The sequence below is a fragment of the Lichenostomus cassidix genome, chromosome 4 (genome assembly GCF_008360975.1).
Source record: "Lichenostomus cassidix isolate B80296 chromosome 4, HeHo_3.0, whole genome shotgun sequence".
NCBI classification, from domain to species: Eukaryota; Metazoa; Chordata; class Aves; order Passeriformes; family Meliphagidae; genus Lichenostomus; species Lichenostomus cassidix.
The window spans coordinates 10,056,367-10,078,969 of record NC_139484.1 but is presented as its reverse complement, the minus strand read 5'-3'; the positions used below and the strand labels follow the sequence as shown (position 1 = coordinate 10,078,969).

Genomic DNA, 22,603 nt, shown 5'->3' with positions numbered 1-22,603 from the left:
GTAGAAAATGGGAGCCCTTTAAGGGATAAGCTACGCTCCCAGTTTCCGTGGGGACATAGCTGAATTTCTTACATTCCAGAGACAGTCAAATATGAGGAACACATTATGATTTCTCTTGCTCCTAGAGCCACTCATTACTTGATATTTGGCAAGTATACGTTTGCTTTATTCTTTTCTTTTTTAAGAGTATGTGCACTCCACTGTGAGTCTTTTCCGCTTTTGTGGACAATGCTGCAACCTTTCTACTCTGTTCTGTTGGGTCTTTGTGTTTTTGTGGATCCGATCTAAAAATCCCAAGGCCAGCCGTAAGCAGAACTTCAGCATAGCCTGTATATGTTCTTTCCATGTGTGGAAAATCATGTTTGCATGGGTTCAGTCAACTTGGTAGCAATCCTGAAGAATTCTGTGGGATGGCTCATTGTTCTGAGGAATTCTTATTTGCTGCAGAGCATGTAAAATATCTTTGCTGTGCATAAGTAAGTAATTAGATTGCTATTAAAATTAATTCCATCATTTAAAATACCTAATTGTGCTGTTTTCTCTAGAGATTTTGTATTTTTACTGACTAGTTAACTTTGTTGTTTTTAATGAGAACCACTTTTATATCTGTATTAAATATAAAAGTTGTAAAGATAAAGCTGCTACCCTTTTAGAAGGTAAAGAAAATCAACTTCTAATCTTTTGAGAGGCACTCTGTGCATTAAGCAATCTGTTACAACAATCTGTAGATGAATCACCCTTGAGTGAAGTGCTTTAAAGACATTGTTAATTCTGTGTTGATTTATGTTATTTTCCAATGTAATCAAGAAATGGTAGGGGAGTGGAATCACTAAGTCATGCTCTGGAGGCAAACACAGACTCTCAGGATTGTGTAGGTTGGAACAGACCTTTGAGATCATCGACCCAGCACTGCCAAATGCACTACTAAACTATGTCTTGGGACAAGGGACTGACTTAGTGAGGGTTCACTCAGTGCCCTCGTCCAGATCAGTGACAAAGATACTAAAGACGACTGGCCCCAGTACTGAGCCTGGGCAAGACCACTTGTGACTGCCACCAGCGGGATTTAACTCCCTTGCCCACATCCCTTTAGACCTGACCATCCAGCCAGTTTGCCCAGGAGGATGATGTGGGAAACCCTGGCAGAGGCTTTACTGAAGTCTGGGTAGACAACATCCTCAGCCTTTCCCTCATCCACTGAGCAGGTCACCCTGTCATAGGAGGAGATCAAGTTGGTCAGGCAGGACCTGCCTTTCATAACCGCATGCTGTCTGGGGCTGATCCCCTGGCTGTCACATAATGTGACTTCTGGCAAATTAGCACAGCACTTCCCGAAAAGTTCCTCCATTATGTTCCTTGGCATCGACTCTGAACTCGTGATGTAAAATGTCTCGGAAGAACAGAATTTTATCAAACAGTTTCAAAGGGCACTTAAAGAGAAAGCCTGATCAATATCTTGTTAATGCCACACTTATATTAATACTCCTGTAGGCTGGGAAAAGTCATTGTACCTCATTTCTTATGTGCATATATTTTTCCTAGTAGAATTTAAATTATGTCAAGATTCAGAAATACAAGTATTGTGAAGTGGAAAGAAGCAGAGCACAGGAAGACAAGGGTCTGTGGAATAGCATTTTGTGGAGCACCTTCAGTATGCTGGGACTCTTCTGCCTGGGAAGAAATAGCTCAGAGAGGCTGTGGTACAAATGGCATAGACAGTAGGGATATGACATTACTGCTCATTGGCCCTTCCAGTCAGAAGTTGAAGGATATCAACTAGAACAAGGACATTTTGATTTTTAAAGTACAGAAGGGAGGATTATTTCATGCAGTGTGTGTAGCTAAGCTGCAAACGGGCCTTGCTGTTGTGGATGCCAGAGCCTTAAATCAGTTCATACAAGACTTGGACAAACCTGTGGAAGCGTGATCAGTTAAGGGATGTTAAATGCAAAGGCTGAATCTCTAGTTCTGAAAGTCCCTGGAAACACTGAATGCTGAGAATACCAGGGAAATTGGGTCTTCTAGTGCTTGCCTATTGCTTACCTTATTCCTTAGACATCTGCTTCCACCTTGTTTAGAGGCAGAGTGATTTGGGAATCTTTCCCTGACATGACTGTTCACTTTTATTGGTGGAGTTCCCAACAGGTAAAAACTGACAGAACAATGTTTCTGGATGCTCCTAAGGTATTTTGTAGGCATTTCGTTAGGGTCACACAGATTTTAAGTGAGATTTTAATTTAAGATGCCATTACCATTTCTTCATATCTCATAGTAACATTCATTCTCAAAAAGTAATTTCATACAGGGAACTATGTGAGAAGAAAATTAGTTTTGATAGGAAAAGAAATGTTGCTGGAAAAATGCTTTGACACAAATAGCTGAGGGGGCAAGGCAGCATTGTGGTGGGGGAAGGGGTGGAAAATGTGGTCATTTCCAACCGCCTCCTTTCATTGTGGGATTGGCATCACTTTGGAGAGTAATTTTAACCTTATGGCTACTTTAATTTCCTGTTCTGCAAATTGGTAGCTGCTTAACTTGCCAGCTTAGTGAACAGTGATTTCAGTTGTACCTCGGGCATCTTCTGAAGGAGTACCTAGCTGGGGAACTACCAAAGAGTTCTCAGAAGTCTTGTGCTTCTGGGGGAAAAAAAAAAAGGGGCAGGCTGTGTTTTAAAATCCATGTAATACTGAATACTTTCAGATCACAAGTATTCTGTACTTCCATTTTATATATCTGAGAAAATTTCCCCCTCATCTGTCCTGCCGGATTCTGCTGTTGTTGTCAGACATGAAGAGTGCACCACTGTTTGCATTTTGCATTTTTCTCAGAAAACCAGAAAATAACAAACATATTCAGCCCTAACAGGGCTTTAGAATAATTTCTGAAGTGGGTTGAATTCTTGCATTTACAGGCAAGATTTGCTTGTATTCCCATTTGAATGCTTGGTAGGTGATAATCTGTTGACCAAAGTCTTCTGAAGGTAAATTTGTTCAGTAAAATAAATGAAAAAGGTTATTGTGGTCTTGAGTAAAACAAAAAATACTTACAATGTGCATGCCTTCTGGATATGTGCAAACAGCAAATTTACAAGAGAGTGAACTGTCAGATATGTATTTTTCTCACCTCATTTCATTTTCCAAATCCTTGTGCTATAAAGTCAAAGTTTACTTGCCAAATGTATTTAAAGATAATTAAGTCAGTGAAACTTACAGACCTAAATCACTATGAAGTTTCCCAGAAAATAGTAGTGTAGTGTGGAAATACTGAATAGATGCATAATGGTTATGTGGCACTATTTAAAGATTCATGTAAATGCAGTTAGGGATATTTTTAAGAAACACCCTTAAAGAGGGCATCAGTAGATTCACATTTGAAGTTTTTAGCCACACAATCAGATGTGTTGTTAGAGCTGCATCCCAAGGATGCAGATAATCCTTTCCCAGCAATAGGAGCTTGGCAACTTCAATATCAATAAAAGCTAATACATCAAAGTCACTACCAAATGCCCCAGTCTGCTACTAATTTGCATTTTATTTGTGAAGGTATGGCAGAAATTCTGTTCTTTGTAAAACTGTTTTCATTCAGACTTGAACTCTTTGATCTTTGATATTTCATATGTCTTTTAGACATTTGCTTCATGACCAGCTATTGTTCACTACTAGTGTCTGATAAGCAATAGCAACAGCTTTGGCAGAGACAACAGCAGTGGAGTTCTTAAGTTTTAAGCCAAGTAGCTTCTTAGTGGAGCAACATTTTTTCAAGTCTTCTAATTAGCCTTGACTACGATTACATAGTTTTAAAGCATTGTTATAAATTAAAAGTTCATCAAAAAGTAACAGTGCCTGAACAAGAATTACACCACTACCTGTTCAAAGTATTTCTGTTAGTTTAGTCTACTTCGATATTTTCCATAGTATCTATTTAAAAAGTTACTTCGCATTTTAAGTTGATCATAGCTTTGACTTGTATGCCTGTATGACAGTCAGTGTATTGTTAAATGCATTTAAAATACCAATTCTGTGCCATGTTCCTTCCAGGTGCATTCTGCTCCCTCTGTTGGGAATGAAGCCCCCTCAGCAGAGCCTCTTCATGCTGGTGGATTCCGTTGACGAGGGCTGTAACGTTTCCGAGGGTGAGCAGACTTCCACGAGTTTATCTGGGACAATAGCAGAGATCTTAGCCAGCCACTTCGAGTTCTTCCCTCCCTGGCTGCTCCTCCTGTGTTCTGCCCGCAAGCAGAGTAAAGCTGTTACAAAAATGTTTACAGGTGAGTACAGAGCACAAAAAGTGTTTGGGACTTCTACCTAGGACGTTGTATTTTCCAGGCCCTGGATGATGGTGGAAAGCACTGCTGCATGCTTACATCAAAAAAAATGACAATAACAAAAATTGTAATGCTAAAAAATACACATCCAAGTTTACCAAGGGCTATGGAAAGCTTAAATCAGCCAAGCATTTTAAATTATATCTTTGCAAAATATCCGTGTTCTCTGCAATGTTTTGAGTTATCCTCTTGCTTGGCTCATTTTATAAAGCTTAAAACAGTGTAGGTGGTGTGTAAGTGCAGAAGTATTTCAGCTGCATACACCCATTCCTTACAACCTCAAAAGGTTTTCCTTTCATCTCCCATTAAAATCTCTCCCCATGTTTACAGAAAGTGGGTAATAATCTCTGAAGGTAAAACTGGAGAGAGGAGCAGTGTGGATGTGGACTCTTGGACTGTTCTTTTGGCAAAGGTTGCACAGTAAAAAAAATTTTTACAGCTTCTTCATCCAGGCTTTACTGTGTCATTAGAACATTTCTTCACTGTAATGACATTGTTACTGGAAGTTCTCTGAAATTTAATAAAAGGCAATATCTGGACTTGATTCCAGGCCTATGTATAAAGCCTGTGTGTATTAAGGACACAATTAGGACAAAAATGTGATTATAGAACTTAGACCCATAGGCTTGCTCATTTCCACAGTGTTAAAAGGTCAATGGGATAATTGCATTTTGGAATGAAGTACTGTATTAATCAGTGGCAGACATGAAGACTGGTATTTGGGAGTATGTGAGAACTAAAAGAAACTTTGGGGTAGCTTCACAGGATTCCTTCGGGCATTCATATGGGAATAGTTTTGTCAAAGTTTGGCTGATTAGATACGTTGTCATTGCCAAAAAAACAGACAAAACTTTTTCACAACAGTTCTATTTCCTTTCCATTGAATCATACAGTGTTTCAGACTAGTCCTAAAAAATTGCTGTTGTCTTCTAAGTATATTTCCAGATGGAATTTCTGACAGGAAAAAGCAGCAGAAGTAATGGATATGCCTTTAAAATAAATTTAATTCCAGTGAGTTAATTTTTCATTTCCACAGCCTATGACTTGATGAATAGCATAAAGGAAGTTGGTGTGTGATACTATAATCCCATCTTCACTGTGGAAGAGGTATAGCAAAGAAAGAATTGGCTACACGTTGAGAAGAAAATTTAGGGTCTAGTTGGAGGAAGTGGTGGTTTAGCCACTATGAAAGGAAAATGTGACATTACAGCCAATGTGATGGCCATTTAATACACTGTTGGAGGATTTTCCTGTTACCAGCCAGTATTCAAGTTTGCAGAAGGTGTAGTGAGGATATGGAGGAGAATGGCTGAAGCTTCTGTTAACTTCAGAAATGATGCAACTTTATGTTGTAAAACTGCAAATAATGTGGATTTCTTTTTAGGTTCTAACCTGAAAAGGATTGACTGACATTAACTCTTTTACTGGGGCAAACTCTTCTCCTCCTTTGTCATATTTGAATGTTTACTTTTAGCTGAGCCAGTTGTTAAAGCTATTTAAATTTAGTTGGTGGGTAGGCAGAATTAAAGATCAACAATAAGTATTTGAAACAAAATAAAAATCAGTTTTACTGTAACTTGGGAAGAGAGGTTGGGATCCCTTTAGTATTGGATAAGAAAATGTGTCCCATCTGTAGTTTTGTCTGCTAAAGAAGTTTTGGAGTATAATATGAAATATACATTACTCAATATTAATTTGCTTGCAGTAAGTTTATATCTGTTTTCACTTAAAATGTTCATGCAGGGAAAACTTCCTCTGGATCTCTCTGACAAATAGGTTTAGCTCTCATTTCAGGAAGGTGCTCTTAACTGATTGGAAGCAGGATTGCTGCAGTGGCTTTGTCCTGATGGTGCTCTTTTTGGGTGTGCAGTACAGATGGGAGTTCTGCAAGCAGCTCCTGGGCCAAAAATAGTGATAACACAGAAGACAGAGTCCAGTCTTTCTCACCCACTGTCATCCTGACACTGCCAGTGGTGAATGATCATCCCTAGCACTCTTCAGAATCAGAAAAGGAGGAGGGGTGTTTATTCTGATCCTCTTTGTTCTTTCACTTCTGGTGGCGACTTATTTATGAAAACTGAATAGTTGCGCCTGCATGTGCTGCAGATTCTGCTGTGGGCCCTTCCACATTCCCAGATTCTGTAGTAGCACAATGTGCCACAGACTTCTTCCCCTTACTCAGATTCCCAGTTTTCATTAATTTTAAAAAAATTCAAAATATAAAATAGTTTTGCCTCTTGTGGCTGCAGAGACAACCTCAAAAATATGAATCAAATGTGAGATGATGCCTGGCTGAGTCTGCGGTCACCCTCCACAGTGAGCAAACGCCAGCCAAAGGAGTTAGGAAAGGAGGGGGACAGATAACTGCCTTCTCTTTGCGTGCTCTGTCACCAACTGCCACATGCTTGCTTTTCCTAATGACTTTGCCCCTAAATTTAACAATTGTCTTGCACCCATAGTTACCCACATTGTCTCCCACATCATCATTTGTTATCATTTGGCTCCAAGTATGGACAGTAAAGCAGCTACATTAACACAGCCTTTCCAACAAGAAAGTGGCACAGAACATACCATCATTTATTTAATTTTTTTTTTCGCTAATGAGCTAATTCTAGTGCTTCTTCTAAAATGAGACTAAATCTTGAAAGCATAGGAGTTGTGCTTACAAAACTAATTTCCTGTGTTGAAAATCCATCATATTAGTTGGAAAACTTGAGGCATTTTAAAATCTGGCAGTTTTACATAGATAAGTTGAAGTGAACAGCAGATAATTTCTCATTAACAGCATAAAGGTAGATAGGCAAAAGTGCGTATGTACAAATGCTTTTAAAAAGGCTTTTTTTAATGGGCACTTACCTAATTCCTTCTGGTTTTGCTGCACACATAAATCAAGTATCTGTGGCATCTGGCTTGATTATACCCCTCAATTAAACACTGACATTCTTCCAAAGAATTCCTTCCATGCATGAGGCATGAGTAGCACCAGTGCAGCACAACCCATGCAGATGTCACATCTCAAGGAGCTGTAGTTCTCATAAAGTTAATGGCAAATACCAAACAGATACTGGCAACTTCAGTAGAAAGAACCAAAAGTGGAGGTGAAAGCGTTCAGTTTGGCCTCAGAAGCAGCCTAAGTTCCATTCACCCACTTGTCCACAGGCAGAATCAGACAATGTCATCCATTTTTCACTCACTCTTTTATCTGACTTGCAGTTCCAAATAGACAGATGTTTTTAAGAGTAGCTATTTATCCAGATTTATTCTTGATTGGAAATTTTGGGAACATGTCTTTCTCACATTCCTTCTTTTTACTGGTCTGAATAGATGTGGAACATTGTTTTCCTCTCAGCCTTTAAAAAAATGTAAAAATAAGCAAAACCGTGAAAACTTTAGAGAAATACAGTAAAAAAACACAACACAACTTCTCTCAAAAGCTTTGTGATTAAAGCTGCTGAGGTAGTTCTATTGCTGAATCCCCAAATCAAATCAGTTGCCTGATTTGGAGCTGAACCTTTCTCATTAGCTGCCAATCCAGAAAATAAATGGCATGAGACTACTTCAGGAGGAATTGCTTGCAAAATAAAAAAAATCTAAGTTGTCCTCTAATTTTTCATTGTAGGTTGGAATTTATTTGGGTTATTTCATGTTTCTTTGAAGTCTTCATGGGAGTTGGGTTTTTACTATAAAAGATAAACTTTATAAATTTATGTGGTTGTAAAATTTACTTTTATAATACTGATGCTTTGAAAAGGTTTATTTTCTGTTTAGGTTTGGGGTTTGGAAAGAAAAATTATTTAGAATGCTTGGGAAATATATCGAGAGTTTTTCATTACTGTGTCCTTTCATTTCATTTCATTACCACTTTGAAAGCATTGTACTAGGGAATTTCATATTTCCTTGTAAAAAGTTGTGTGTGAATTTGGAACTAAATTGCCTTGTAATTAAAGAGGGAAGACTAAATTGTTTTAAATGGACTATTACCTGTAGGTCTAATTAAATACACTTCTGTGCAGTGACACGGATGAGTGAGAGCAGCAGATTTCAGCCTCAGTGTCTCGTAGCATCTGCAGTAGAGGCAGAGAAATTTGTAATGCACAATACACTGCAAATGCACTAAAAGCTAAGTGTGCTGCTTGAGTCTCCAGGTGCCTTTTATTCTGCTGGGTAAGTTATTGTTTTTGAGCGGGTGTGCATAAATGGCCACAGAAATACCTAATTCAATACGTTTAGATCAGCAGTGCAAATCATTAATGCCAAATTACTGCCATGCTTGTAATCATTTGGATTACTCTAAAGCTAACAGTTCAGTTAAATACATTGAAATGTATTTAAAACTTCTGTTATGTGCTTATGTAAATCCATCTAAAGATATGAAAGTCGAGGGATATTTTTAAGTATTGAAACTTGCTAGTTAATAGCTTATTTTTTATTAAGAATATGAAAAGGTTGACATGCTATAAAAGTATTTATAACCAAGATATTTTTTCCCCCTTTTGAATGACCCTAGATCTTGCCAAGGAATACATTTGGAACAGATTTGTTTACAGAACTGCCAGAAGTGTAATAAATCAGAACAATCCATGTTGGAGCTTCCATTGGGTGGAAAGTGATGTGTTGTAAGAAAAATTTTAACAATGCAAAAAGCAGGGTCGTGGGACTGCAAGTTCTGTCTACTGTAACTTCTGTTTTGCTGAGTTTAAGTAGTTCATGGGAATGCATCTGAAACAAAATGAGCTTTCTCTTAATGTTTTGGTGCTTCTTGTCCATGAAAGTGACTTATTGTATGGGGCAGGGTTGAAAAGCAAGTTTGCAGGAGCTTTGTTTGGAAATGTAAAACGACCTCATTTAGATAGATATTTGGGAGAAAAAAACATAGCTTTGTTTTCCTTCTTCAAGCTAGCAACAAAAAAATCACACTTAAATACAGCTCTATCTATAAGGCCTCATTTGAATTATTTGCTTATTATAGTATGCCCTGGTGCATAGGTTAAAATTAACATCCTGTTTATGTCCAAAAGTCTGTTACAATGGAAGTTTGTTAATCCCAGCCCTTAAAGGGCATTTCTTCCCTGGGATGTGCGAAGCTCTGTATGAGTGTAGTGTGCTTCTTGCTATTCAAGCTTATTTTCAGATACCATATATAGGATCTTATTAACATGGAACATATGGAAATACTGCAGAAAAGAAAAGGAAGACAAAAAGGAAGACAAAAAAACAATTTTTGGCTTTCATGAATATGCAGCCAGCCAATCAAGTAATTTAAAACTGCTCTGAAGCCTTCTGAAATTTATTTACTTGTCTGAAGTGCTTAGATATTTGATGTATCTCAGGTAAGAACAGATCAGGGCAATATTTTTAGTCCTAGTATGGAACAAAGTAATCAGAGCATCGTAGAATGTTTGGGGTTGGAAGAGACCTTGAAGACCATGTCATTCCAACCCCCCACCATGGGCAGGGACACCTTCTACTAGACAAGGTTGCTCAGAGTCACATCCAACCTGGCCTTGAACACTGCCAGGAATAGAGCATCTGCAGCTTCTTTGGGCGCTGATAACTCAGTTAAAGGAAAAAAAGCCCCAAACACACAAACCCTTCCTTTTTTACCTTTTTATTTGGAGGGTTTGGGGTTTGGTTTTTTTGTGATCACATCCAAAATTATTTTGTTCACTCTCCCATCCATTTTGGGAATCAAAATGAAAATTGTTTTTCAAAGAACGCTTGCAAGACAAGCAAGAGTCTTTTGTTTTTGAAACACAGATACGGCAGCTGAGACTGAGGCGCTTAAACAGTTATCACTGTGCAAGTTTTCCTGTGAAGGCTGGGAGTCAGGGGAGGTGAAGTGTAGTCATTAGTCAGGCAACACTGAACATCAGCTGAAATCTCAGGATTGCTGTTGTGCGCGTCCATCAGGGCTTTTCTCGTCTCAGGGAAATGAAATCTGCTACTGAAAAAACACTTGAGTGATGTAAAAATAAAAATAGATTGCATTTGGAGGTGTATATGGGAAGGAAGGATGTGGGCACAGGATTAATGTGCGAGGTTCAGGATTTTGTGAGCAGGGTCACTTAGGTCTAAAGACATTGAGTTTGCAGCGCTCTCTGCCCATTCTTATTCAGCCAAGTGACAGGGACAAATCCGTACGAGAAGCAGAGTAGTTTAAAGGAAGGTGACTGAACGGGGTGGTTGTATTTGCTCCAAACTGAGCAAAACAGAGCTGTTTTCTTTGCACACATGAGCCAAGCAAAGGGACACTTGTCTCTAATTACAGCTACTTGTATGCATGTGACTGTGAGTCCATGGACCAAGCAATGCCCTGGTTTTGGTTTTATTTTTTCACTTCTGTATCTTCTGAAGGATCCTGACCTAGAAACAGCCTTTCACTTCAAGTGGAAGCTTGGGATCTGCAGAATCACAGGGCACTGTTCTTACTCAGCAAAGTTTCTTATTTGGGTTATGTGCAAGAATTAAGGGCTTCACAGAGTTACATACAGAATACTTTAATAAAATCCATAGTAAATCAATTAATTATGCCATTCTGCAGCTCAGGTTAGGACATTACTTGAATTTGTGACACATTGTTGTGGATAAAGCTGGTTCTGTGTTTCCTTTTAGAGACAGAAAAAAAAAACCCAAACAAAACCAACAAAACCTCTGGAAGGGGTAAAGATTATTTTCTTCATTCTGGCCTTCTCACTGAAAAATTGTCAAGTGTCAATCTTACTTGTGTAGTCTTATCCTCAGAACTGACCGTCCAAAATGTCCTCTCCAGTGAGTTCATTTTGTGGAAAAGCATAATTTTGTTTTAGGTATTCTGTTGGCTTAGTCCTGTTTGTAGTGCTTCCGTAATTGCTAAGGGAAGCAGAAATATATTAGTAACACTTCCATAGTTGGCCTCTCAGTTCTGTTCTGTCGTGTTTGTACAGTGCTCATGTAGACTAAACAATTAACAGAGTGACCTTAACGGGACATTCAGAACCTCTGCTGAAGGCACTGGGGAACAAAAACCACAGCTCTGTTACCAGCTTGAATTTGCTGTCAGAACAAGCTCACAGACTGAGCAGTTTGATCACAGACTGTTTAAATACAATAAAAATATAGATCTAGAAGCATCTATATCTATCCCTGAACATCCTTCAAAAGCTCCCTTAAAATGATTTGTTCCGTGGAGACAGGGCCAGAATTGAATTGAACATATTGATCTGCAGTTGCTTTTCCTTTGGTGTAATTTAGAGTTTAGTAACTTTGGTTTGGTTTGAAAAGCAGAGTTGGTTTTGTTTCTGACTAGCTGAGCTGGCTGTCAGGAAGGGATCACAACCTGTCCCTGGAGAAGTGAGGTACAGTTCTGGCCTGAAACACAGTCACTGAAGCTGCTGTGTCTGTGACCTCTGTGGTTTTCCCGTAACTTCCGCAAGAGAGGCGTTCAAACAACGCAATGTGTCATTAATCAAAGAGGGTAGGTCTGCATCAAGTGCTTACCTTGGCCCTACCAAAGCAAATGTTTGAAATGGCAGGGGGAGCCGTGTATCCACACAGCTCTGCCTTCGTTCAGCCCCATTCCTGAGAGTCTTACGAGCACTGAGGCGGCGCAGGGCACTTCCTCGCTCATGCTGCTAACACTGTCCTTTTCCTTGAGTGAGGAGGGGACAGACACAGTCTGCATGTATGAAGTAATGTTCCTTTTTCCTCTTAAGAGTAAACAGGGTGGAAAAACCAATGAGATCATATAACTACAAGAAAACCTGTTTTTTATACACTGAGTCACCTACCAAAAAAACTGGGTGTTTATCTAAAACTCAGTCCTCACTTGAAAAAGGTAGGTAATTTGTGGTGCACAGAGGCATAAAGATATTTAAAACTATTTCTGAGTGTCTCTCCTGTATCATAAAAGCTTTCAAAATAAACTGTGCTGGTTAAGTTAGTGATTTATTTACATTTAATCATGCATATGCAGCAGGTGTGAATAACCTCTTCTGTAATTAAATAAACATAATAATTGTCTTAATCTAAGTAGCTGAATATTACTTGGAATTCCATTGTTAACCATGTCTGAAAAGGGATTATTCCTTTAATAGTATAATAATACTTAATAATCTTATTTTCATTGCAATTTTGATGGTTTCTTAGGTGTTTAGTATTGACACACAATAGGTGAGACACACTCAAAGTGATTTTCAATTTTTTTTATTAATAGCACATACTTCTTCTTATAGTAGATGATGATAACCATCATCTATTATAAAAGTTTTCTGCTATTGTAATTAATTTAAATTCTCTCTGTTTACAGGGGAAAATATTTTATTGTGGGTGTTCCCTACCCTAAAATGCCTTAGCTTTTATTTACTCCTCTTTCAACATTGAGTTAAGCAGAACTGCATCAGGAATAATTACAACTTTTTTCCCTTTTAAACAGGTTTTCGAAAAATAAGTCTGGATGACCTCCGAAAGGCTTACATTGTGAAAGATGTGCAGCAATATATTCTGCATCGTTTGGACCAGGAAGAAGCCCTTAGACAACACCTCACAAAAGAAACGGCAGAAATGCTGAATCAGCTTCACATCAAAAGCAGCGGTTGCTTTTTGTATCTGGAACGTGTCCTAGATGGAGTTGTCGAGAATTTTATTATGTTACGGGAGATCCGTGATATTCCAGGAACATTGAATGGCCTCTACCTTTGGCTCTGTCAGAGACTTTTTGTGAGAAAACAGTTTGCAAAGGTCCAGCCTATCCTTAATGTAATTCTTGCAGCCTGCAGGCCCTTAACCACCACAGAGTTGTATCACGCGGTGTGGACCAAAAACATGACGCTGACGATGGAAGACTTTCAACGCAAATTGGATGTCCTGTCGAAAGTCCTCATTGATGGCCTTGGAAATACAAAAATCTTGTTTCATTACAGTTTTGCGGAGTGGTTGCTGGATGTAAAGCACTGTACACAGAAATACTTGTGTAACGCCGCAGAGGGACACAGAATGCTGGCGATGAGTTATACCTGCCGGGCAAAGGATTTAACACCGTTAGAAGCTCAAGAGTTTGCATTGCATCTCATTAATTCTAATTTACAGTTGGAGACTTCAGAGCTGGCTTTGTGGATGATATGGAACGGCACGCCTGTCAAAGACTCCCTGTCAACCTTAATTCCTAAAGAGCAAGAGGTGTTACAGCTGCTGGTAAAAGCTGGGGCTCATGTCAACAGCGAAGACGACCGCACGTCCTGCATCGTTCGGCAGGCCCTGGAGAGGGAGGACTCCATCCGCACCTTGTTGGACAACGGGGCGTCCGTAAACCAGTGCGATTCCAACGGGAGAACGCTCCTGGCCAATGCGGCCTACAGCGGCAACCTCGACGTGGTGAACTTGCTGGTGTCGAGGGGAGCGGATCTGGAGATCGAAGACACCCACGGGCAAACAGCGCTTACCTTGGCTTCTCGGCAGGGGCACACCAAGGTGGTCAACTGCCTCATCGGCTGCGGGGCCAACGTCAACCACACAGACCATGACGGCTGGACGGCACTGCGGTCAGCGGCGTGGGGAGGGCACACAGAGGTGGTGTCCGCGTTGCTGTACGCCGGGGTCAAAGTGGACTGCGCGGATGCTGACAGCCGGACGGCGCTGAGAGCAGCAGCGTGGGGAGGGCACGAAGATATTGTGCTGAATCTGCTCCAGCACGGTGCTGAAGTTAATAAAGCTGACAACGAGGGCAGAACGGCTCTGATCGCGGCCGCGTACATGGGGCACAAAGAGATCGTGGAGCACCTGCTGGACCACGGTGCGGAGGTGAATCACGAGGACGTGGACGGGAGAACGGCGCTGTCTGTGGCTGCGCTCTGTGTGCCGGCCAGTAAGGGCCACGCCTCGGTGGTCAGCCTCCTCATCGACCGCGGTGCTGAAGTTGACCACTGTGACAAGGATGGCATGACTCCGCTACTGGTAGCTGCTTATGAAGGACATGTGGACGTGGTTGATCTGCTTCTGGAAGGAGGAGCTGATGTTGATCACACAGACAACAACGGCCGGACGCCACTTCTGGCGGCAGCCTCCATGGGCCACGCCTCAGTTGTGAATACTCTCTTGTTTTGGGGTGCAGCTGTTGACAGCATTGACAGTGAAGGTAGAACAGTTCTTAGCATAGCGTCTGCACAGGGCAATGTTGAAGTAGTACGGACTCTGCTGGACAGGGGGCTAGATGAAAATCACAGAGACGATGCAGGCTGGACACCTTTGCACATGGCAGCTTTTGAAGGTCACAGGCTGATCTGCGAAGCTCTTATAGAACAAGGTGCTAGAACAAATGAAATTGATAATGATGGACGGATACCTTTCATATTGGCTGCACAAGAAGGTCACTATGATTGTGTGCAGATGTTACTGGAAAATAAATCCAACATTGATCAGAGAGGCTATGATGGGAGAAATGCTCTGCGGGTTGCTGCCTTAGAAGGTCACAGAGATATAGTTGAGCTACTGCTCAGCCATGGAGCAGATGTGAACTACAAAGATGCTGATGGCCGGCCAACGCTTTATATCTTAGCATTAGAAAACCAGCTTACAATGGCTGAGTATTTTTTAGAAAATGGTGCAAACGTAGAAGCAAGTGATGCTGAAGGAAGAACAGCACTCCATGTTTCCTGCTGGCAGGGCCATTTGGAGATGGTACAGGTGCTGATAACGTACCATGCTGATGTGAACGCTGCAGATAACGAGAAGAGATCTGCTCTGCAGTCTGCTGCTTGGCAAGGCCACGTGAAGGTCGTGCAGCTTCTCATCGAGCATGGCGCTCTGGTTGACCACACATGTAATCAAGGTGCTACTGGACTCTGCATTGCAGCCCAAGAAGGGCACATTGACGTTGTCCAGATATTACTGGAGCATGGTGCTGATCCAAACCACGCTGACCAATTTGGGCGCACTGCTATGCGAGTTGCAGCCAAAAATGGACACTCCCAGATTATTAAGTTACTGGAAAAATATGGTGCATCGACTCTGAATGGTTGCACTCCATCTCCAGTCCACACAATGGAGCAGAAACCCTTACAATCAGTCTCCTCTAAAATGCAGTCCTTAACAATGAAGTCCAATAGTTCAGGGAGCACTGGAGGAGACATGCAGCCTGGAATGCGGGGCTTATCCAACGGGCCTGCACACGCCTTCAGTTCTCCTTCAGAGTCGCCTGATTCCACAGTTGACCGTCAAAAGTCATCTTTATCAAATAATTCCCTGAAAAGCTCCAAAAATTCTTCTCTGCGCACCACATCCTCGACAGCCACAGCTCAGACGGTGCCCATTGATAGTTTCCACAGCCTGTCGTTCACGGAGCAAATCCAGCAGCATTCCCTGCCACGCAGCAGAAGCAGACAGTCCATTGTTTCCCCTTCTTCCACAACTCATTCCCTAACTCAAAATCATAATTCTCCAAGTAGCGAGTTTGAATGGAGCCAAGTAAAACCTAGTTTGAAGTCAACTAAAGCGAACAAAGGGGGCAAAACAGACAACTCCAGCAAGTCTGGGTCAGCTGGGAAAAAAATAAAGCAGAGTAGTTCCTCCCAACCCAAAGTGCTAGAGTATGAAATGACTCAGTTTGATAAACGAGTACCTATTGCCAAATCTGGGACAAGCATGCCACTGAAATCAATGCCGCCAGAGCCACAGTGCAAAATTTTGGTCCCGCCAGCTCAGCAAGAAGTTGGTCGGTCTCAGCAGCAGTTCCTGATCCACCAACAGAGTGGGGAGCAGAAGAAGAGAAATGGCATTATGACGAACCCAAATTACCATCTCCAGAGCAATCAGGTTTTTCTTGGCAGGGTTTCTGTCCCACGAACAGTGCAGGATAGAGGGCATCAGGACATGTTGGAAGGCTATCCCCCTGCGGAGACGGAACTCAGCCTTAAGCAAGCCTTAAAACTTCAGATTGAAGGTAGCGACCCAAGTTTCAACTACAAGAAGGAAACACCATTGTAAAAGGTAACTTACCCAGTCACAAAGGAACCAAATGCCTATATTTCATTGTGTGCATTTAAAATGTGCTAAAATCACATTTGATTACCATTTGTCATCATAATTGCTTTCATAATGAATGTGATGAATGTTAAAATCTTAACCTGGCAAGTATTTCCTTCACTGACATTTAAAAGCATCAGCCATAGAGGAATTCAATCACTGTCATGTTGTCTGTTGAATTCAGTTGCTCAAATTGTGCCCCACTGTCTTTGATATGTGACAGAACAAAAGAGCAAGTTTCATGTAGCATTGATGCGGAATTTTGTTTTCAAACGTAAGGTGAGAATTTCAATACATTATATTTTTAGATATAGCCTTTATTTCGTTATTTACAAAAAGGCTCTTCAGGAAGTTTCTGAAGGTACTTATAAGTTATAGGCAGCCACTTTCCTGAATGTGGATTTCAAGGGTGAAGCATAATTATCTATAAATTAGAAAATTTAACATGCTATTCTAAAGCTTTGATTTTATATTTCTGTTACTGTAAAGGTAACCCTCTTATAAAAGAGGTGGCTTTTTTCAGAGCAAGATTATAATCTATGTTATGGTACCAATTTTCTGACCATTTTATTAATCAGTGAGGGTCATTTAGATACCTCACCTGCTATGCAATACTGAATTTTAAGCTGAAAAAGTAATTATAAGTAGCTTTTTTAGACCTGGATTGTCAGTGATTCAGCTAAAATAGTTCTGTTGTTCTCCCTCTTCCTGTTGAGGTGTATATGTTTTAGGGTATTTAGGATGTGTTATTATGTTTTTTATTGGAATTTCAGAGAAGCAATATCTTTATGAAATGTATGCCCTTCTCTGATTTCTTTCTCACTTATTTTTGAAATCATTTTTGTGTATGTGAATGCGGCATTTTGGACAGCTCAGCCTGCTGCTCCTCAGAGCAAGAGTGTTCTTGCCAGCTGAGTCAGTTCTGCTGCAGGTCATCAAAGACAGCATGTTTCTAGGACAGTTGCAGGTGGTGCACAATCCACAGATGGAAGATTTTCAGCTATCAGAAACATAGGAGTTTTCCCAAAATGTCCTAGAAATTGATTTTAATGGAATACATCTGTAGATGTAGCTGGGATTCCTGGAAAATTGCAGAGCAATAGAATATTGTACAGGACCCTGAGCTGGAATTGGCATTTTGGTTAAATTACAACGTTTGAAGCAATTAAGCATCTCAAAAACACCTGTACTAAGGCTGCACATGTGTAAAATGTAAATACTAGCAAAGGGTCAGATGAGCTGTGGGGCAGGACAGCAGGAGCAGGCTGAGAGAGGAATCATCAGCTGGGAGAGAAAAGGCCTTAAATTTTCATAAAAGTTACAAGGACTTCAGATTCCCACAGTAGTACATCATGCCCAAACAGGATTAGAATTTGTTTGTAATTCTTTCCTGCTTCCATAAAACTTTAAAACATATAATTAAGGATTGTGTTTCCTAACTCCTATGTGCCTGCACCTGATGTTCATTGCTTGTTTTCATGTTGCACTTTACAGTAAATCCATTGAATGGTTCTGATGTAGAATGTACTCACCTGACCTGATCTGTCATCAAAAGACTAGTTTTGGTGAATTTTTCCATCTTTCTTGAATTTCAAATAGAAACAATATATTAAAAAATCTGAGCATTCCACATAAAACTTTTAAATTGGGCTTTGCTTTACCTGGAACAAATGGTGTGTTACTGGCTATTCAGGGATTTTTTCTGTGAAGTTCTTGGTTATGCAACTGGCTAAACAAAGCAGCTGTGAATAACCAAATGGTTCCTTTTGCTTTTTGTCTTAACAACTTTCTTCATTTTAAAGATGGGAGTTCAGAAAAAAAAATTTCTGGATTAGTAATTGCTTGGCACAAGCTCTAATTTACCTCCTCTTTTGCCAAGTCTCAAGCAGAAAAAACGGTAATTTCCCTGACCGGTGGATAAATGAGTCACCTGTGGGGAATCACATCAGAAATACTCCATGGGAGCACCGAAGCAATGACTTCCCTTCCCTGGCTGCCACTTCCCAGCCTATCCAGGAAGCTCTCCTGCTGTGGGGACCTTGTAGCTGCTTGGGATGGCAGAGAGTACAGGGAATCAGTCAGAGGATTTGGGATGGGCAGGAAGCACTTTTCATCATCAGGTTGTTGCTGTGTGCTTTTAACTTTAAAAAGGGATGATACGGCTCCCTTTCTGACAATACTGGTTGTGCTACAGACTATTTCAAAGCTTAAAGTTTTTATTTTGTACTTCCAGGCCAATTCCATGATGCTGTGAACAGAAGCGCTTCTGCTCCCAATGATTTATCAGCTGGCTGGGATGAAAGCAAACAATGCTTGTTTAGTCCACCTAGAAATTCAAGAATGTGATTCCTACAGTACAGTTACCTTAATTACTGTAACGTGCCTACATTTTCAGGCTGCCTTCTCAGTATAACCCTCTGTGCTTCGAAATTTTATTTTGTGTACTTTGTATTTAATACACAGAATGAGCACTTTTTTAATTGCAGAAAGATATATGCTGTATTTCCCTGACCACAGCTGAAAATGGTAAGAACCAGGAATTCTGATTTCCTATTCCAGATCGCTTGGTAGAGGTGCATGTGCCACAGTGAACTGTGTTATGGAAGAGGCAGTGCTTTTTGTATTTATTTTTCTGTGGCTAAAAAAAATAAGCAAAGAGTTTGTCACACTTGCATTGTTGTCATGTATTGTCAGTTCCCTGTGTACTTCAAAAAGTTCCCTCCAGAATTACAAGTCTTGTAACAGTATTTTATAAATACTGTACTTGTGTGTTCTGTCTGCATAATTGCTGTTCAGTGGTGGCAAAGAAGTCAGACTGCAACCACCTGCAGTATCTTTGGGATTTTTAAGAGGCAAAAATCTACTCTCTGGTACTACAGCACCAAATCTGGATGGCAGACTGGGGCCACTGAAAGCAATAGGCAAATTTTGGACACTTGGTCTTCAATAGCCTCTGTTATTGCTATGGTGATGAGGTAACTAATATGGGTATGTCTGAGGTGCTAAAGGTCAGATCCTGCTTTCATGTATATCTCTATACATTAGAAACAGCTCTTTCTCTTTTCCAAGGTCAAGGACTATTATTGAGAATGTCAGTAAAGTGAACCATGGAAAATACAGGCCCTTTGTGAGTGAGGCTGAAAGAATATACAGCGAGAGTGCAGCGGAAAAGCACAGTGACAGCATTGCCTGGGGAGTACAGAGATTACTGAGTTAGTCCTGTCCTGAGACAATAACCCCTTAAAGCACAAACTTGTATGAATGTGGTTACTGCTTCAGGAGGATTTGGTAGAGCCAGTGTGTCTCTGTACCTGGAGCATGGTTAATCAGCACTCTGGAGAGTCCATCTATGGATAATGGAAAGCTGGTTTCCTGCTCTTACAGCAGAAAATTTTTTCTTACATGAAAGAGAGCAAAGTCAAGGTCATTGTTGTGAAAGTGAGCAGTGTGAGTTTTTCCTTTGAATGTGCACATCTTACTTGCACAGTTCTGCAAGTGATAAAATGAAACAAGTAGGTTATTTTCTCCTACAAATGCAAGCTATATTCCACTATTCACCATTACATAGCCTTGCTCTTTAGAAAATAAGCCTATTTTTGTATGCAAGTATTTCTTCTAAAGACTTGGGTTTCATCTTTTTCGTACTCTAATTCTGATCATTCCAGAAATAAGATGATAGAGAGCTGAGATTATTTTTCATAGATGATTAATTAGATCTTTAAACTTTGATGAATGGCCCCTGGATGTAGATGTAGTGCATATTCTGAGTCACTAAAGGGCTTCGTGTCTGGTTATTATGATCAACAGTCATCAGAAAACTTTTTTTTTTAATCTTGCACCTCCGTTCTTATTTGCTTGTTACTAAATGTAAAAAGAGTCTTTTATAGTCAGGCATCCAGCATATAGTAAAATTAGATGTTAGAAGCTGACACATGGCAATATGGATTATTCTGAATGTTTCATGTATTGAATTTCTTGTCCCTGTGGGACAATTATAAAATAAACATAACAGGAGTCTGGCAGAATGGCCTTAAGAGGGTTAGTGGCTTAGAAAAGAGAAAGTACCAAAATGTTCTCAGCAAACTTGTTCCAAACCTCAAGTATAGTACATTTGTAATACTGTGCAAGAATACGATTTTTCTTAGTAATTAGATGTACGTTTTGTTCTGTAGAAAGGGATCCCTGAATGCCAACGTTTTTTCTACTGACCTTGACTGTCATTGGGATTATATTTATTTAATTTTATTGTGTTGTTATTAATTGCACCTTGTGGACCGAGGACGTAAAAATATGGCCAATTTCACAAGGGGCCACAGCTTATAGATAGCCTGGTGGGTTTTGTGTGAATAATATTTACATTTGAAACGGTTGCTGGGGATACCCTCTCTCCAAATCAGCAGAAGGTAGACCTGTCAAAAATGTTTTCATAATGACAGTTCTGCCACATTTTGAATATCCCTTTGGAACAGAGCATGAATTGCTTTAAATCATTTATTTTGTCAGAAGGTCTGTGTAATTCCACATTGCTGTTGCGTGTGATTTTTAGCATCACCATTTGTGAGGGTTTTGTGTGCCAAGCTAAGTTGCTGTTCCTTGCATTGTTCCCTCTGCTCTGCCCTTTCCCGTGTGTAAATGGAGTGGAGGTGAGCAGAGGGGTGTAGCTGTGACTCAGCACGGCTCCTTCTGCCAGGGCAGTAGTTCTCACAGCCCAAAAAATCTGAATAAAACAGGAATCCTCTTCCTCTTCATCCCATTTCGCTGGTCCTTCCAAGGTCACCTCCACAAGACATCCAAAATTCTGGATGGGAGAGCTGGGGAAAAAGACTGTTTTGTGGACATGGATATCGATACTGCGTGCATGTGGAAAAACTCATTGGAAGAGAAATGCATTAAGAGATACCAAGGCACAACTGATGCATTTTTGTCTTCTCTGTGATCAGTATTGAAAACATTACCATTTCTAAAATTAAAAAGGTGTTTTCCCTCCTCAGTTACTCTGCTATGCAAATGTCTGTTATGCTTAATACTCCCCATTTGAACTCCTCAGTTAACTTGGTTTGCAGATAGACTGTTTTTTCCTGGAGTGGGTTGTAAATAGCCTTTAATGTACATTGAATGAATTTCACATTGTAAAATTTTTATTTTATTCCTTGTATTATATTAAGCGAAAATCCCTGTGTATATTAAAGTGCATAATAAATATATTTGCTTTTGAGCAGACATCTAACTGTTTTAATTTTTCTACCTCATTTCCTGGGACATTTCAGGAAAAGGTTATTAAACTTGATTAACTTTTGTGTAGTACTAAATGAAGTGTGATGTGTGTGTCCAGTAAACAGCCTAGGCTAGCAAACCTCAGGCCCCTGGCATTAATTCCTGTGGCCCTGAACATTTGCAGGAGGAAATGTGCTATATGTCCTTCTGTTCAAAATTACCATTTTATACTGTAAATACCATGAGGGCCAGTAAATTCACTATTCCAGTTGCTCTAAGTTCTTCAAATGGATTTTGTTAATTACTGCCTGGGATGAGTGTTCCTCTGTAGTATTTTCAGTTTAAGCAAAAGCTCTCTTACTCTGATGGGAGTCTCTCATTTTTCTTGAATTCGTTACTAGAAAAGGGAGGAGAGAGGAGTTTTCTGGTCCTTGCAATAATCCTGTTTGACCCTGTGATATTGTCTCAGTTCTTCTGATCACAGAGCCACCATGATTTGTCTGCAGAGAGTTTTTGAGTGTGAAGGAAGAATTTGCCCGTGCCTTCTGCTTCAGGTTTACCCCCAAGTACTCTGGTTCACAGAGATTCCAGCAGCTGGTGCACATGGGTCAACTGGTTTCTAAGATTAGGTGAATGGCAAAATTGTCATTATCTACTGACTTGTTTTCTGTGTATTTCTGTGTGTTTCTCACAGCAATTATTGACCCCACCCACTTTGTAAAGTTTTCTGGGTCTGAAATAACAAAGTATGAGACACATTAATTCAATGGCTATTTCTCATTGGAGCAAAGAATTTTCACTGAACTAATCTTTGAGTAAGTTCTGTTACATTCCAGAGACAGACATTTTCTTCAGATAATCACTGTAATAATACTTAAATAAAATTATTCAACGCCTGTTTTAAATATCGTATTCTATAGAATATAAGCAATCACGTTAAATAATGCTTCACATCTTTTGGGAGGTCTTTACAACAATTTGGCTTCTGTATGGCATGTATTTTCCAAAAAAACCCTGAAATCGGTTGGCACAGTAAACTAAAGCTTTTCAGTTGGAGGCCCTTTGAGAGAC

The 22,603-nt window shown here is 40.1% G+C and overlaps 1 protein-coding gene across 4 annotated transcripts in view; it reads left to right on the top strand.

Annotated features, from left to right (window-relative positions):
* Positions 1–21,538, top strand: part of ANKRD50 (ankyrin repeat domain 50) — a 39,885-nt gene extending 18,347 nt beyond the window's left edge. For all 4 annotated transcript variants that reach the window (XM_085057858.1, XM_085057856.1, XM_085057859.1 and 1 more), the window contains exons 3-5: positions 4,038–4,267; positions 12,735–16,282; positions 18,552–21,538. In XM_085057858.1, the coding sequence (XP_084913984.1) occupies positions 4,038–4,267; positions 12,735–16,279 (3,775 nt within the window). In that variant the 3' untranslated portion in view covers positions 16,280–16,282; positions 18,552–21,538. The remainder of the gene's footprint in view (positions 1–4,037; positions 4,268–12,734; positions 16,283–18,551) is intronic.
* Positions 21,539–22,603: the final 1,065 nt, after the last annotated feature.